Genomic DNA, 18,423 nt, shown 5'->3' with positions numbered 1-18,423 from the left:
TGTCTCTCCTGGGCGCCTTGCTTTGGAGGTGTTCACATCCAGCTGGGAGCAGAGACCCAGGGGTTAGTTGCATCATGATTTACAGATTCATGAATAATTCTATTTTCAAGCTTCAAATTGTTTAAGTTATCACATTACCCAGCATGCTGATTTTCTTTAACATACCATTTAGACCGTATGTCCAGAAGAACATGCAATCTGAACATTTTTTTATATTGGCACCTAATTTCTGTGTGGTTTGTTTCTGCATTTGTTGTATGTTTTATTAACCTATGTGTGCCTTCCTTGTGAATTGTAACCTGCAAAGGGTTAGCTTGCACAGCATGTAGTGGGCAACAGAATGCAGGTGTTCAGGAAAAGCCGTTTGACCTGCAGTCTAGGTAACAAGGCCACGCCCTCCAAGCTTCTGATTGGAGGGTATATTTGATGCTGTGAGGTCACAAAGGGAGGGAGTAAAACTGGTCTGGAAAACAAAATAGTTGCCCTGAAGAGGTAAGTGTAGCTAAGCAGTTTATGTAGCAATTAGGCATGTCCAGCTTTCATATGTTTTTCAAGCACTGTTGACATGGTTTCCTTAAGACATAGAGAATTCATAGAGCATTTTCAGAGACAAGCATGCTAACTTCCGAGAATTGGAAACATGACTGTATTTGCCATATTGTAGACTCTTGGAGGGCACAGCTTAAATGCAAGTACTGACCAGGATGTCCTCTTGTCACATGGTGGCTTGCTTGCTGTCAAGTTACAAAATACTATTTTTTGTTGTGTCCTGGCTACGTATCTGTGTTCCCTGGCTGTACAGTTGTATGTCCTGTCTGCGTAGCTGTATGCGCTAGTTGTGTTGCTGCATGTTTAGGTGTGCAAGTTTGGTGAGTGATTTATTATCCGTTGTGAGAATCCTCTTCGCACCTTGCACTGTACATGTGGCCTGACAGTGAGAGAGAGAGAGAGAGAGAGAGCCAGACAAACACAGGAAACAGAGAGACTGAACACAAAGAGTGAACCCACAGTTACACCTCTTATTTGCAGGCAAAGCTCAGTAAATAAAAAAAAGTGAGTTTTGCCCAGGGTCTGTCCCCCACTGTAGTGACCCAGCCGTCCATTAGGTGGAGCACAGATGCCTTGCTGTTTCATTGGCCATGTTCAAGTTTACTTACCAGTTTGGAGCAGGATGCCATTTGCAGACATACCCAAACAATTCAGTACATCACTTAAAGGTATAGTATTTATGCATCACATTGAATGTGAACCCGTAGTCTGGCTACACTCCCAGTTCTATCACCATAGTAACGGCCATGTTTCCATTCAGGAACCACAGGACTGGCCCAAAACCCTCATCCACAGGCCTCTGAGCACCTTATCTGTAAGATGGCAGCTTCTGTAAGGCTGTCACCCTCTAGAGGGCATGTTAATTAGCAGATTTGAGTAATTGTTTAGTTTAGTTCAGTTTATACAGAAGTATATAGGCCATAGCCACCGGTAGATTCCACTGTTAGCTATCAGAGTCTGATGCTGATACTGGCTTTGGATTGACTCCGTTGTCATTCCATTGCCACTGGGTATGGCAGTTTCAAGTTTGGCAACAGCTGGAGATGAAAGGTCAAAACTTTCTGTTGCACACTGTGCAGTCCTTCTTGGAAGGGTCAAGCTGTACTGGGTGTAACAAAGTTTAAATAAACTAAACTGTGATCAAATGATTTTAATAAATTGAGAGAATACAACCTTGTGTCACAAGCTTTATGATTGGCATGTTCTTTGTTTTTTTTTTGTTTTTTTTTGTGATCAGAAGGCCATGCGGTGTAGGGGTTTCAGAACTGAGCTGTAATCACAAGACTACAAGGTTGTCTGTTTGAATTTGACAAACATTCAACAATTTTATGAATTTATTGACTCTCTAGTGTAGTGATTACCTGGCCAATTGAAGTGGGTAGGGAATGCATTGCATTACAGTCACAAATACAGTCACAAACCTGGCCTAACAACACTTCTGCCTGCAACAAGCTAGATTTCTCAGGTCTTCTATCCAAGCACTAACCAAGTTAAAAGAGGTTGAATGTCAGAACATCTGAATTTGAAACAGGTATAGCCAGGTATCAGTAACACCAAGTATGGAGCCATACTATGTTCTTCAGGATGTTCATTCTTCTACAACTAAACTACTTGAACTTGAAATAAGGAACAAACACAATTTTTTCTTAGACCAAGATGATGTATAAAACCGTAATGATGTGCGAAACAAATCCCTAAATGTGGATTTTGTTTATTCCTACTTAGAAGTTGATTGGTGATTTAAGTGGAATGTAAGTTCAGCCTTGCAGTGCATTATGGTCTGTGACAACTGAAACTCATCCAGAGGCAAATGAGTTACCTGAGCTAAAATCTAAGTATGGTATCACCTATGTATAATATGATACCTGTATTTAATATAAAATTAAGTATTTAAAATGGAGTAAAACTGCTTCAAAACTGGCTGAAGGGTTAATGTAATCTATAACTTTATGGAGCCTCTGTCATTTTTTAAACATCTTTAGGCCAAACGTTGATTTTGTCTCAGAAATTGTCTTAAATCGAAAAATAAAAAATAAAGTTCATAACTGGGCACTGATACATTTTTAGCATGTTTATGGCTGATATTAATGTTCAGCTTTGATTTGATTTTCAATAGAATCACTTATATGTAATATAAAAACATAAAAATACATGGTGATATTTGGCTTTTATTTTGAAGGTTTTGAAATATATATATATATATATATATATTTGGAAGTCTGGGAATTAGGGAGGCTGTGGCAGCAATTGCAGCTTTTGATCATGGACCTAGGGAAGCCTAAGGCATTTATAGAGCTCTTTTAGAAGTTAAATCAGTGCTTATCCCCTTTGCCTCACTGTGACTCTCTAATGCACGGCCAAAACAAGGCGAGCATAAATCCAGTTTAAAAAGCTTACTCTGTAGATATTCTTAAATTAGCGGTGTACATGTCTTAATGCCTTCTATCCTTCATTGTTAAACACTGCATTTGTGATTTTGTTCACTTTTTAATATAACCGTTCTCCCTTAACCCAGGCCCATAGCTGGCAATGTACATTCTGGGAAATATTTGCTCAGATTAATGAACAAAGCAAATTATGGCATTGTCCTTATATTTTTCTGTTTCTTCTGTGAACAAAAAGTGAACAAACATGTAAAAAAAATCCATAGCAATTAACACCAGTCAAAAAATTCCAAAAAGCAAATACAAAAATTAATTTGAGCATAATTTGAGTCATTTCATTTGTTTATAATTAGCAAAACTAATTTTATACTTTAAATTTAGATTTAAGAGAATACTTGTTATATGCTTGTAAATAAAAGCAGAAAATTATAATGTTAAAAATGTTCAAAATAAGGCTAATATGACCCCTAATATGAGCCTAGTCTTAATCTCATCTTGATTTTTTGGTACCCGGTGTCTGATTGAACAATCGATGATTATTATACCTGGTGCATAGTTGATTTTTAGTAGCGCTTTCGTGATGTAACGTGCAGTGCAGTTCATGAGTGTTTGGACAATGACACGATTGGACAATTGTTGTTTTTGCTCTGTACTTCAACACATTGGATTCGAAATTAAACTATATGAGCTTAAAGAGCAAGCTGTCAGCTTCAATTTGAGGATATTTTTCATCCATAATGGGTGATGTTAAATGAATGCAATACTGCAATGGGTTCTTGTTTTCTTTTCTTAAGTGGTGTTGCAGTTTCTTATACTTATTGTGTTATGTTTACTGCTACAGTTTAAGCTTATTAAGCTTATTAAGTTGTATCTTGGGCTTGGTGTTTTTATTACACTGTATGGCGATAGGCCTCCGTGTTGCTTGCTGCACTTTGGACCTCATCCCTGCCCTATGTCCACAGAGACCATTAAACTGAACAGTTTCATATTCAAATTACTCAGTGCAACAAACTTGTGTGGGATTGTACGCATTTTTGTGCATATACATATACGTGTTTGCATTTCTCTGTGCAATTGATGTGTACGTATGTGTGTATTTGTCTGTGTGATGACTGTGTGTGTGCGTATGTGCATTTATTTTGTGCGTGTGTTTTTGCATTGTCTGTGTTTTTGGCACATGTATTTATGTGTGTATGTGTGTGTGCATGCTTTTGTTTGTGTAATTGGTGTGTGTGCATGTGTGTGTCTGTGTAACAGTGTGTGTGTGTGTGCATGTGCATACTTTTGTTTGTGGAACCGGTGTGTGTGTGTGTATGCTTTTGTTTGTGTGATTGGTATGTGTGTGTGTGTGTGTGTGTGTGTGTTGCGTGTCTGTATATCTGTGTGTGCGCGTGTGTGTGCATGCTTTTGTTTGCATGATTGGCGTGTGGGTGTGTGTGTGTGTATCTGTTTGTGTGTGTACATGCTGTTGTTTGTGTGATTGGTGTGTGTGCGGGTGTGTGTGTGTGTGTGTGTATCTGTTTGTGTGTGTGTGCATGCTGTTGTTTGTGTGATTGGTGTGTTGCTGAGACAGTGGTGTCAAACAGCTTGCTCAGGCCAGCAGGAGGCACTGACTGGAAAAAACAGCCATACTGAATGGGGAGCCCGCTAATTATCAAGAACAGGACAACCCCACCCAACTGCTGTACACCTAACTGCAGACTAATGCTCTTTATCCTCACAGTATTAAAAATACATCATTCTTGGTACTGCGGGGCATACAGTAAGCAGGTTGTAATCACAAACTGTCAGCTTAAGAAGTCTGAGGGGATTATCCTGGCAGCACATTGAGGAGGATTTTTAGTCAAACGGTCAACCGCCGCTCCGAGGCCTGCACCCAAACCTGTGTCTTGGCCCCATTATCCTTCCCGGTCATACCTGCGGATAGATCCGAAACACAAACCTGATAAATACACAAAGGGCTCAACAGAGGTGAATTCCCCTCTGTGCAGTAGGCCCCTTTAGGGTTAAATGGCCTTTTACCTACTGGAAAAAGAAGCAGAGTATTTAGGTGTCTTACTACTGGCCTTAAGTGCTAACAAGGGATTACTGAGGTAAACGCTGAAAGAGGTTTAGCGTCCATGATTAGGCAGTACTCCTGTAATTACATTTCAGCGCCGCGTCAGGCCTGCAGTTGGACGAGAGATCGCCGTGATGTCAGGGAAGGGAGGGCTTATTTGGAGGAGATAAAGGAGGCTAATGGAGATAACGCGAATCTGTATTTAAAGATCTTTTTTAGCTAAGGCACCGGGGCTTGGCGCAGGCCGAGCGGGCGTGGTCTCCGAGCTGCCGAACCGGTACGTCTTTGCGTTTGCCAGAGAGGAAGCGCCTCGGCCGAGCAGGGCGCCCTGGAGGAGCGGGTTTTTTTTTTGTTTTGGAGCGGTTTGCGTTCGGTTTCTCTGCCGCGGGACGCTCGGCTTTTACAGCGGGGACTCGCAGGTGAGTCACTCGAAGGAACTCTCGATTTGAGGCTCTCCCACTTCCTGTGCACCGTCTGATGTGTTGTAACGACCATCACACCCATCCTCTCTGTTTCACACTCTCTCCCCTTATCTCTCTCTTCCCTCGCTCGCTTGTTCTTCTGCATATGGTTGCGGTTCTCTTATCTCCCTTCTTCCCTCACTTTGACAGTTGTTGTTCTCTGTCCTCTATCTCCGACTACGTGTACTGTACGTGTCTGTCTCCTCTCTTTAACACTCACTGCATCTATCTTTTCTCACCATTGCCCTCTCTCTCTCTCTCTTTCTCTCTGTCCTTCTCTCTCTTATGGTATCCCTCTCTTTGTCTAAAGCGGAGATGCTAAGTGGGAATCCTGCACTTTCTGTTGTGCAGGTCACGTAAGCATTGTTGCGTAAGAGAGAGTTTCTTCCAACTGCCCATAGGGCTAAGTATGTTTTAATACACTGAAGGTATTTTGGACTCTTTCTAAATAATAATTCATTAAATATGGCAATAAAGTTGGTGTTTACATGCTAGAAGTCTCCCAGACAGGTCATTTTTGCATTACTCCACAAGGTTTAAATTTCAATGCTGTATCACTTTCCAGTGGAAACAATTGCTTTCTTAACAATGAGCCCTTGCTTTCAGGGTGTCCTCTATGATATATTATTTAATGCTCTATGAAGGTTGTTGGTTTTTGTGTGGGGTAACAGTGATTGAGGTGTTGCTAATATGTTGTCTAATGTGGCCTATTGTAGGGTTGATTTTGATTGTCAGCAGTTTTGCTTTAATTCAGTCGTTTAATTAGATTATCAGGCAGCAAATCCACCAGTCTGAACCCTGGTCTTAGACACTTACTGTCTCAGCAAGCTTGCTTTTCCAGGGAGACTCAAAACTTTGCAAATTTGGTATGTTTACGCTGCCACTCAGGTCAATTGTACCCAAGGGCAAGGTCTAACAACAGGATTTGAACCAGCAACCCCTGCACACTGTATGTCCACCCTCAATTGGTTCTCTTGTCACAAATATAATTTACACCCCTCTCTCTCCTTCAGTTGGTTGATGTGGCCTTAGATGGGAGGGAGTCCAAGTCCTGAGAGGGGGCGTCCATGCGCGCACCTGACTAAAAATGTTTTTTTTAACAGACACATTGGAATGAATGTTGGATTACTAGCATAGCAGTGCCTATCCATGTAAACACCATCCCCTCTCATTCTCCCTATCATACGCTTCCTCTCTTTACTTCAGCCTTGTTATTATCAGTTTGAGATCCTGTTTAATACATGGTGTGCAGATATAAATCTCTCTATAGAAGGTGTGTGTGTGTGTGGGGGGGGGGTGGGGGTGGATCAAAACAAAACGCAGCATCTTTTGCCTCGGGGCCGAGCACGCTGCAGTCATTTCCACCTCGGCATGAGTCACCCCCCATAAATGCGCTCAGCCTCCAGCCAGAGGCCGCTGCAGACGAGGCCGACCTGTTCCTCCGCCGCTCGTGTTTGTACAGGCCCTGCTTTTCCTGCTGGATTAATGGGCGAGCGCGCCGGTGCCAAATCCTGTCTCGCTTACCGGTTCCTCCAGAGTCAGGGGAGCTTAAAGGCGGTTTAAGACGGCGTGTTTCTGACAGGCGGTCGGCTGGGACACTAACGCTAACCCTGCCCGCGTGCCGTTTCGGGGCTGCTCGTAGAGACGGAGGAACGTCGGCGGGTGAGTGCGACTGTACTTTCTGAGTTTCGTTTTCTGGAACCCTGAAACCTCTCTCACGCCGCGTACCACTCTAGAAATGAGCTCTGGTAGACAGGGGAGTGAAGATAAATTCTGCACAGCGCACGGAGAAGTGTGCTTGCATAAACACGCTCGCGCGCACGCACGCGCTCACACACACGCACGCACCCAGACACAGGAGTAAACAGAAAGACCCGTAGACATGGACAGACCAGCAGGCAGACTGTCAGACAGATGTGTGCGCACACAGAGATAATGAGACGCACGTGCGCGCAAACACACGCTGCCAAAGCTCTCTCTCCCTCACTTCCTTTTTGGAGACGAAGGGTCGGTCTCTCGCTTGTTTTTGTAGATGTTCTCCGGCTCAGTCTCAGTGTCAGTCCCTGCATTGGTGCGTCCCACAGGTCTTGGGGATACTTTTAATTGCAACATTGACAGTGGGACATTTTTGAAGCGCTCAAACAACCCAATTGTGACCCAGATTTGTCCCAAGGTCTTTCTGGGACATCTTCGTGTGCTGATAGAGGCTAATAGGATTAGCACTCGTGGGTTATTGTCCAGGATGCTTACAGGCAAGGTTTGCTGAGGGTAAAACTCTAAACGGGCGGATTAACTCCAGCACATCCCGTTAAAGTGCTGCATAGCCAGGATTTAACTAATAGGATCTTGAGGGAAGAAGGGGCCTTGATGGGGGGGGGAAGTGGGGGTGGCGGATAGCAAGGTTGCATTTGGGGGTCAGCAGATGTTCCTGGCAGACTTCTGGACTAACTGGGGATTAGAGGCCTGAGATTAGGTGGGTTTCTCAGTGGACTGTGGGACAGGGAGTAATACTTGAGCCGAGCAGCTCATATTAGGAGCACTTTGGAGCTGGGGGGCACGGGGTGGTAAGGAGTAATACCTTTCATGCATGCTCAGGAAGGCAGTCACATGTGGGCCCTCCCAAATGAATACAAATCAACTAAATCTGCATAAAGAGTTACAGAAGAGAGCACACACACACGCACACACACACACACACACAAAATCATGTTTCCCGTTAAGCAGCTTTCAAAGTACAGCAAGATATGGGGGCATTTTTTGTCAGTCCTGGAGTGTCAAACTCAAATCCTCAGGAGCTCATAGGATACAGGTTGTTATTCCAACATATTACCCTACTTAGAAGGTTCTGTGATTTCACTATTCTTCAATATTTACCCTTAAGCATTATCCAACACACCGCACATTTTATGTTTTTATACTATTTATAAACAAATAAAATCTCTTGAACATATTTCTTGAGAAAAGCAAGAATAAATAAACTGGATATTAACTGAATGATCAAACAATTATCAAATCAATACTGATTAAGTAATTAAGGCAAAGTGTTTAGGTAAAAAAACACTGCGTACACAGAATCCAGGAAAAAAATAGTTTTTTTTCCTTTTGAAATTCCTGAATTACACTGTTGTGAAATTACACTGTTGCCTTCAGTCCCCAAAAGTATTCCTGGGTTAGTGGGGTTGGCTACTAGGTATACTGTTTTAAAGGTATTTGACTATCCCATTACAATACAGAAAACAGTGTAGTACCACCTTTGATGAATTGGCATATATGAAATAGAAAATAGTCTTAGAATGACAACTAATATATATTCTTATGTCTAATGAAAAAAAAAAAAGTCAAAAACACACAACACCTGCACACACACACACACATACGTCTGTACACACGTACCCACACAGACACACACACACACATAAGTGTGCATACTCACTGTACTCACACATACACACACACACACGCACACACAGATACATACCGACATTCACATCTCCCCTGTGATATAACTCGCTGCAGATGAGACCTGGGCTCGTGTTGTGAAACCGCGCGCTCTGACTTGGCCGCTCTGCTCGGCTCTTTAGGCGCACGTGCATCTTTTCCACCGTGCAGAAGCACTTCAGAGCGGGGACTTTCCACGCATGGGTCCTCCTGTTCCTGTGCTGTGACACATCTCCTCTCCTCGTCACCGCCAGTGCAGCGCGAGTGACTCACTGCGCCTGGAGGGGCTCTGTTTAAGGTCTCTCTCTCTCTGTCTCTCTCTCTCTCTTCTTCTTCTCACTTTCTCTCCCTTCCTGTTTTCCTCTCCTTCTCTCAGAAGCCTGACATAGGGAAAGAGGGGAGGAGAAGCGGAATAAGAGTGTGAGTCGTCTCCAGCGTCCTCACAGGTACAGTAAAACTCACGCTCACACTCTCCACCTTCGCACGTCTGGTTTTCACTCAACACCTTAGCACTGTCAAAGTTTCTCTGTGAGTGTTCCATCGGTATCTTTATGATTCACAGGTATCAACATAGCCTTTAGCTGCCACACTATCCTGTTTTTTCTAGGTTCATGAAGCTTGTCTAGTAACCTACTGGACTCACATAGTAAACAGTGACGAGCACAATTATGCTTCTTCCCCGGTACCATGTGGGAAGTAATTCATGCTGCCACATTTGCCTTATCTTTGAGACTAGTGTACAGTGGGGAAGACTAAGTCATCCACATGTGTTTACTAGTTAGCATATGAAGCCAGGAAATTCAAAAACACTGTTGCAAGATCCTCCCTTACAAATCAAATGTATGTCAGTATATGGCAAATTGAAAATATATGGTATACATTTTTCTTGTGTGGTAAATAGCTGCCCTAAATGACAAACTATACAAATTTCACTACTGTATGAAATTGCACACACATTTTATTCACTGTGAATGAAACATGATATATAAAACTGTCATAAAAAGATACAGTACATAATAATTTCATAAAAAATGTTAATCCTATTTTATTATCAATATTTTGAATAAAATATTAATTATACTGTTTTGTATGTGGGCCATGAAATCAGATCCTGATTTCTTTTATCATGCACTTTAATTGCACTTTAATTGAATAATTAATGTCAATTATTCATCAAATTTGTTAATATGGAAATAATATTTATTCATTGATTGATGTGATGATGTCAGTATTTTAGGAACAGAATACTGTTCACTCTGTAAAACAACAGAAAAACAAGTACAAGTTCAACAAAAATTAAACTAAAATTAATTTATTATGTGTGACTATGAGGGTAGCCACCATGATTTAAACCATCTGCTCTCAAGCAACATTCAAGGTAAACTGTTGGATAGGTATGGGCAAAGATCCTAAATAATAATAATAATAATAACAATAATAATAATAATAATAATAATAATTTCAGTATAATTATTGTCATTATTATTATTACTACGTTTTGTATAGCACTTATTAAAACAGAAGTGATCAAGAAAATCTTAAAATCAATCCTGAAGTGCACAGGAAGCCAGTGAAGGAAGGCTAAAATGGGGGTGATGTGCTCTCTGTTTTTGGTCCTGGTGAAGAATCTGGCAGCAGCATCCTGAGCTAATTGTAATCTAGATATATTCTGTTTATTAAGACAAGTGTATAGAAAGTTGCAGGACTCAAGGCATGATGAAATAAAAGCATGAATAACAATCCCCAGATTCTTTTTGGGGAAAAAAAATCCAGGATCTGATCTTGGAGAGTCTTCTAAGTTGTAGACACTACTGCTGTCTTAATATGCTTGTCCAGACTTAAATTACTGTCAAAGTGGCCACCAAGATTTTTGTGACGGGGGACTCAATTTACTCACAATTTGGGCACTCATGCAGTTAGGACCAATGGCAATTATTTCAGACTTTAGCATTTAGCAGTAAATGTTAGCTAGATGACATTCAGTTCTGAATGTCTCTAAGACAGTCCTGGGGTGATCCTAACTGATTCAAATAATAGATACATTATAAGATGGTGGGCTATAAACACAGAAACTTCGTTGCATTGTCAGGTTACTTCAGTCCACTCAACGTGGACGTGAGTGCACTGGACAAAGGGAAGTGAAAGGATCAGGCCAGTAAGTAATGTGAATGCATAGCCACATCAGTGTCGAGTATTGTTGTTGGCTCCTTAGCACAATATGTCTGAATGACTTTGTACAATAACAAATTTTGAAAGCAGTGCGGTAGTGTACTGGGACTCCCTCTAGTGGTAAATTAAATGTCAGGAGCATGTGAACGGTTCTGCAGGCATCAGTTAAAATCTGATAATAATAATAATAATAATAATAATAATAATAATAATAATGTTTTTATCAATTTAATTCTGAATTCAGATTGAATTCTGAATATAAAACAAATAAACTGAAAAAAGTTGTGGCTAATCAAATTAAGCTTCTCACCTATCACAGTCAATACAATTCAGAATTTTCTTACTGTTATCAATTTTACCTGTTTTTGTTACAAAAATGCTTCACTTATGCATTTACAGTGCCAAAAGTCTTTCCTTGAGTTGAATTGAATTTTCATAATTACATTTACTGAACATTCACTTCAAGCCTTTGTGTTATACATGGACAATTGTGACGTAAATTCTAATGGTGCTGATGGCTTTCACACTTGTTTAGCTACCAATTTAAAGCTATGCTTTACATGTGTGTGTGTGTGTGTGTGTGTTTGTTTCTGGCTTGCTCTCTAGACTGCCTGCACAATCAGGGGTTTTAGTTACTTTCGTGCCATGACCCCGCGAGAGCACCTGAGGAAGATGACCGCTCTGGGAGAGCAGGGTCCTATCGACGAGAAGCACTGGTACCGCATGGTCAACGGCATGTCTGCAGGGGGTAAGTTCCACGGTAGACTGCAATCGAAACAGAGAAAAATAATGCAGGGTCAAATGTGAAATTTGCACCTATTTTAATGCATGGGCATTTTAATGTTTGATAATTCATGAAAAAAAAACATTGTGTTTTATGTGTAGTGTATATTTCTAAGTGCAGCATTGTGTTTTATAGTGTTTATTGGCGAGGGTGGCGTTGTGTTTGGTGTGTTTATGAGTGTGCTGTTCTGTGCGTGCTGATGTGGCAGAGCTGAGGCAGAGGCAGGAGATGATGATGAGGAATCAGATGGCCATGGCTCCACAGCTCCTGGCTCAGGGTCAGCAACGGCTGCAGGGCGTCCCAGGCCAGTTTGAGCCCCGCTTTATGGACCGGTGAGCTCCCTCTCCTGTTACCCCACAACCAAGAAGCACATCTCTGTTTCTCTCTCTCTCTCTCTCTCTCTCTCTCTCTCTCTCTGTATCTCTTGCTCTCTCTCTCTCTGTTTCTCTCTGTATGTCTCTCTCTTAGTGCCTCCACACCTCAGTCTATTTTCCAGCACCGTTTCATTTGCCAACACCCAGGGGTGTTTTCTTTCAAAGCAGGGAATCCAGTCATGCCAGAATTTGGGTACAAGTGATGCAAATGACATTTACGTCAGCTGATCTTCAATATCTCTGAATTTTCTTGTGGCTGCCAGTTGCACTATTCCCCTTTCACCTCGTCATGTACCTGAAAGCCGTTCTGGCTGAGGTAGAGGTGGAGAAACACAGATAGTTATACACTGTATGGGATGTGTTTTATATTCTCTTCAGTGATACTGCAGGGATTGTGTGGTTCTCTCTCAGCATTTGTGTGTTGCCTGTGCCTCTGCAAATTGAAATTTAAGTTGAAATGTATCCAGTAGCAGGATTAAGCCCCTTGAGCTGACACATCTTGTATTTGAGGGGGTCGTGCAAATCTGCACATCAGGAACAGGAAGCAAGCTGAACATTTGTTAGCATACATGACAAGCATTTTGCGTCACATCACAATACTGAATGAATGCCAAATTCGTCTAATGAGAAAATGCTTCAAATCGATTCAAGGTGCCCTTTCATATCAAGTTTCCAGATGCTGAAAATTGAAAGTGGATTCTTTTTGGAATTCACACATTGGACCCCTTTCACACAGAACCCTATGCTTTCAAAATGCTGTGAAATATTTCAGAAATACGAGTTTTAGACCTGGCTTGTCTAATTTCCCCCAGCGAGCTGGTGAACCCCACTGAGATGGTGCCCTCAGATGCCCGACAGATCCACATGGGTGCCCACCTTGGTCCTCCCTTGGCCCCCCACGGCAACGTTGTGCCCACCAGAGGATTCCCAGGAGCAGGTGAGCTAGATCCCCACTTCACTTTGTGCGATAAGCGTTCTGGAGCCTGGTGATTTTGACCATCATCTGCTGGTTGCAGCTGAAAGTTTTTAAATGTGAATTATTTGTTTAGTGGACTGTTGTGAGTTAAGTTGTGAGTTTAGTTGTTCTCTATATCTGGAGGTTTGGCTGCTCAATAAAATGACTTATCTGCATTCCACCATTATAAGTTTGTGTCCCTTTGATATGTGAAGACATATCATTCAGTAATCTGATCAGAGTACTGTGGCTTGTTTGGGAAATTGTAGACTTATATAAACTTTGTATTTGCATGTGTACATGTATTTATCCAGGTCACAATGAATCCATGCTGTATTTGTATGCATTATTTCTTTATAACTGCTGGATGTCTTTATAAGAAATGCATATAATACACTTTGGATAGCCTTCGAGTAAAAAGTCTGGAACTACACAGTACGCAGCTGAATCGTAACATTTTTCCTAGGCTATTAGTACACAAGTACAATAAAAAAGTGAAACTTTTATTTTCTGCTGCCATCTTGACCAGGAATCCCTGGCAGAAGAGATTTTGTATCTCAACGGGACCTTTCTGGTTAAATAAAGGATAAATAAATAAATTAAATTAAATAAGCCCATTCATTTCATGAAATCTGATATGAGTAATCTCTCATGTCTGTCTGTCTGACTGTCTACAGGATATGGCTTCCTACCTTCAGAGCCCATGGAGACAGTTGCCCGGCGACAGGAGATGCTTCACAAGCAGAACATTGCCAGGTAACAGTTCCTGTTTATTCTGTGCCCATAACACCAGAAAGGTTTCTCGCTCTCTCTGTCTCCCTCTCTGTCTCCCTCTTCCACACACACACACACACACACACACACCTACACACTCACACACACATACACACGCACACACACACACACACACACACATAGACACACACACACTCAAGAATTAAATCTCTATATCACAGTTCACACAATTTTGTTGACTCTTAACTGTTTCCACTAGATTTTAGGATCTTGTTGACAGGCTTATTGTGTATAGACCAGTAGACTCCGCCCAGTGTGATACAAACACCAGAGATACTTCATTGTCATACATACACACACATCATGAGTGCATCCACAGTCATTTGAAGTGAATATAAGCTCTCTGCAGTAACTATGCATGCCTACATCTTGCTTTTTCCAGAATGGAGATGAATGCCATACTGCACCAAAAGGAGTTAGAGAATGCCCACCAGAAGGGGCTTTTGGGTATTGAGTCCCCTATGATGTTCCAGGGTATCCCTCCAAACAGTATGGTGTACAGGGGGCGCCAGAGAGTTCCCGAGGGGCACCTTCCCAGTGATGTCTATGTCCACCGCACCACCCTAGAGGACCTGCAGGCCAACAGCCTGCTCATGTCTGCCAGCCCTTATCCACCAATCAGCACACTGCAGAGAGAGAGAGGGCGGAGGACCAGCAGGAGGGCAGCCAACCACAAGGCCGCAGACAGCAACTCATCTGGGTCTAAGGGCCAGTTGGAGGACAAGAGTGTTGAGCAGAGCCCGGGGGCCTTGGGGGAGGAGAAGGAGGCAGAAGGGAAGGGTGAGCCAGGGAGCGAGGGGATGAACAAGGCAGATCTGACCAAGATGGACGCCGAGCTGCCATCTGGCAGTGGGAAAAACTACAAGGACTGTGAGTCTGGGCTGCGCAAGAACGGCGTCATCAGCCAGGATGGCTGCGCAGACGCTGCCACCTGTAACCCGGGCCCTGGGGACAAGGGCATGCCCAACCCCTGCTCCGCTTTTCACGAGAAGTTCATGTACCCCTCCTCCTCCGCCCCACTCCCAAACACACCCTACATGTTCCCAGTGCCGGGCAACGGACTCCTGCCTCCCGGTGAGTTGGGTGTCAGACCTACGTCAGACCTACCTAAGAATCACCATGAGCCCCCTTTCCAGCCAGTTGTGTTGTCCATTTATTTCGCCCTTCCCTCCTTTACTCCTTCAACCTTTTATATCTTGTAAGGCACATCAATACTCACCTGCTATCAATGGTCTACCTACATTCTAATCCCTTCTAATGACTTTAATGTGCATTTGATGTGCTTTAATGTGCAAAATCATCAATTAATAGATGGATAGATTGTTTATTTTGTACATTTTTTTTCATCAGGGCCCCACAGTGTTTTTCTGAACGGTGAGGACATGTCATCCGCTGAAGACCTCCGGAAATGGACCGTGGAAGACGTGTACAACTTCGTCAACAGCATCCCCAGCTGCTCAGAGTACGCTCAGGTAAATGAAGGTTCTTCTCATTGCTCCAGTCTCTCTAGCAAACACGTTGTTTCCCCAAAATGATATTTCGGTAAATTAGGAGATTTTTCACTGTCCGATGGTTGTTGCCTGCAGACGTTCAAGGATCACCTGATAGACGGAGAGACCCTGCCCCTCCTCACCGAGGAGCACCTTTTGGACACGCTGGGGCTGAAACTGGGCCCAGCGCTCAAGATCCGATCCCAGGTGCCAGACCGGCCTGTTCACATTCAACATCACAGGCTGCACACATGATACATAAATGAGGAGAGCAACCTGGCTTAACAAAAATGCTGCCTGGTGATTATCGTGGCTCCTAGGGCTCCAAACAGACAGCCAAAGAACACCCAATGATTATGGGCACGCAGTGTAGTTTTTGTTGAAAAACCTGATTCGCCATCATTTTAGCATCACAGGTTGATTTATTGTGAGACACAGCAGTAGTGCACATCCCACTAGACCTCGTGAAACAATCTTTTCAAGTTGAGAGAGGGTTTGACATAAGACTAGGTTAACCCCAATATAGTTCAGGTTTTACGCAGATATACCCTAGCTATGTCCTATTTGGCCTGAAAACTTTCACTTTTAAACTAACAGTAGTCAGGTTTTTCACCACAAAAACGTTCACTGGGCTCCAATCTAAAAAGCATCACACTTCATTTACAAATACCAGCATATGGTATTCTGCAACTTCAAGGGGATTCAAGGGGGGCATTGTTCTGAAAATATGTGTAGTACTTTACATTAACATAGTTCTATAAATAATCAGTTTATAAAACAATTGTTTAGGTGTACCTACTTTTTGCTTGAATTTCATTTGAGGAGTTTTGTTTAGGTCTGATGCTTGACAAACTACACTCAAAGGTGTTTTTTTTCCATTTTTACAGAATGAATGGTCTTCGGAATACTGATTTAAAAACATTCAGTGCATCAGGCGCTTTCTCTCTGAATTGTAGCCCTGAATGCATTTGAACTCGTTGTTTGCCTCTGTTTCCTGCAGGTCTCTCGGAGGCTGGGGAGCATGTTCTACGTGATGAACCTGCCGCTCGCCTCGGCTGCCCTGCAGGCCAACCCAGAGAAGGCAGGGGACCGGTCTTCAGAGGTCAGCTCCCCTCTCAACTGCAACAGCGTGGAGATGTTGGGCAGCCCCTGCGTCAGGGACACGGAGAGCACCAAACCCCCCGAGGAGAACCCTCCTCCGCAGGCCCCGGGTGAAACCGCATGAGGAGCAGGGAGACGCGGCGCGGAGCAGCGTGCGTTGGGCTACGGCCCCGTTGCTGTACAATGCAAACTACCCCCTCAGACTCAGGTTCAGCCCGTCGTTCCCCAACAAATACGTCCCCGCCGGGAATAACTAAGTACCACAACAACATTGCTGACTGGACAGATCCGCACGGGTTTAATCAGCTCTGTTTTCAAAGCACTTGGTACTTTAAACTGACACGATCTCTTCAGAACAGTGTGAACCTGGGAACAAGCTAATGAAAAGCGTGGAGCAGTAATGCAGTTTTTGGCAGCAATGTTCAACATAGAGTAGCATTTACAAATCCCCAGTGGTTGAATAAAATGCAATGAAGTAAAGTAGTCGCATCAGAAAGGACATGCAAAAGGAAGACTAATACCAAGTATGGAAAGCTGTGACTTCTTGTTTCTTGTATGTTAAATTACAGGCTGTCTTGAGTACTGCGTGTTGTGTCAGTTGTACAAAGAAAACACTTTTTTGTAACTTATAGTTTATCATGATTGCTTTGTGATAAATTGTTTTTTATGAGGACTTGTGTGTCTTTATTATGGACCAGTCATTACAGTTGTATTTTATTTTTCATCACCAAAAGCACCAACCTACCTAATTGGTTGGTTTTCTCATCAATTGCTGTTGCCTGAGTCGTTTCAGGGTTGCAGGTGCTAATTACTTGAGTTCGTCTGTTATGCTTTGTTTGACTAATTTGAATTAGTTTGGCTATTTTAATGTGTTGCACTTACTGTTACGTAGCTTGTTGAGTAACTAGCTAGTTGGTTTGCAAGTTTGCCATACCTGGATGGCATAAGGTTTTTATGTTTTCCACACTTATAGGATCAAATATTAGAGTACAAAAATTTTCGTTGGCAGCTAGCTTGCTCTTCTACGGAAGAGGATTAGGGCCACGTGCAATTTTTCTTTTTTGAGTTCTGACTAAAGTCAGAGCTTGCCAAACCTCATTGGAATTATGACGGGAAGGGAGTGCTATTGTCAGATGAGACCAAAATTGAACGTTTTGGTCATACGCACCATCAATACGTTTGGCGGCAAAGGAGGAATGCATACAGGAGAAGCACCTCATACCTACGGTCAAATATGGAGGTGGGTCATTGATATTTTGGAGATGTTTTTCTGGCAGTGATCCCGGGGCACTATTTTAGATCAATGGCAAAATTAATTCAACAAAGTACCAGGAAATTCTGGCAGAAAATGTGGCTTTCTCTGCTAAGAAGCTAGGACTTGATCATAGGTAGATTGTCCAGCAGGACAATGACTCAAAGCATACATCAAAATCTAAACAGAAATGCTTAAGTGAAATCAGCATACATGTTTTCCAATGGCCATCTGTCTCCAGACTTAAATTCCATCAAAGACCTGTGGTCTGAACTGAAGAGGGGGGTTCCATAAGCACAAACCCAAAGATATCAATGATTCTAAAAAGTTCTACATGGAGCAATGGTCAAAAATCCCTCCAAATGTGTTCTCTAAACTTATCACAAATTATAGGAAAAGACTCATGGCCATTAGTGAGCCACTTGCTAGTGTTAGCCAAGTCCAATAGCTTTTATCCTTTTCAGGATGTGGCATACAATACTACATCATATCAAACTGACCAATGAACAAAGGTGTCAACCACAGAAGAAAAAATATTTTGGAAAATAGAAGTTAATTGAAAATTGACCATTGTGCTTTCCTGACATGTAAATAAGAATGGTTGATCAGTGC

General features: G+C 42.5%; 1 protein-coding gene across 4 annotated transcripts; it reads left to right on the top strand.

Annotated features, from left to right (window-relative positions):
- The first annotated feature begins 5,302 nt into the window (after positions 1-5,302).
- On the top strand, positions 5,303-17,232 carry samd7 (sterile alpha motif domain containing 7). Of its 4 annotated transcripts, none has more exons than XM_035421009.1 (10): positions 5,303-5,411; positions 9,268-9,337; positions 11,667-11,808; positions 12,044-12,176; positions 13,031-13,155; positions 13,851-13,929; positions 14,351-15,042; positions 15,319-15,440; positions 15,555-15,665; positions 16,459-17,232. In XM_035421009.1, exons 3-10 carry the CDS (start codon positions 11,706-11,708, stop codon positions 16,681-16,683), a joined length of 1,590 nt encoding a protein of 529 aa, XP_035276900.1. In that variant the 5' UTR covers positions 5,303-5,411; positions 9,268-9,337; positions 11,667-11,705; the 3' UTR covers positions 16,684-17,232. The 4 variants fall into 4 exon arrangements, with proteins under 4 accessions (XP_035276900.1, XP_035276899.1, XP_035276901.1 ...); XM_035421008.1 differs by lacking the exon at positions 5,303-5,411 and adding an exon at positions 6,795-7,115; XM_035421010.1 differs by lacking the exon at positions 5,303-5,411 and adding an exon at positions 10,981-11,046 and having other exon boundaries at positions 9,011-9,337.
- Positions 17,233-18,423: the final 1,191 nt, after the last annotated feature.

Source organism: Anguilla anguilla, chromosome 6 (genome assembly GCF_013347855.1).
Source record: "Anguilla anguilla isolate fAngAng1 chromosome 6, fAngAng1.pri, whole genome shotgun sequence".
In the NCBI taxonomy this organism is placed as follows: Eukaryota; Metazoa; Chordata; class Actinopteri; order Anguilliformes; family Anguillidae; genus Anguilla; species Anguilla anguilla.
Note: the sequence above shows the minus strand (reverse complement) of the source record. Positions and strands in the feature narration are given on the sequence as shown.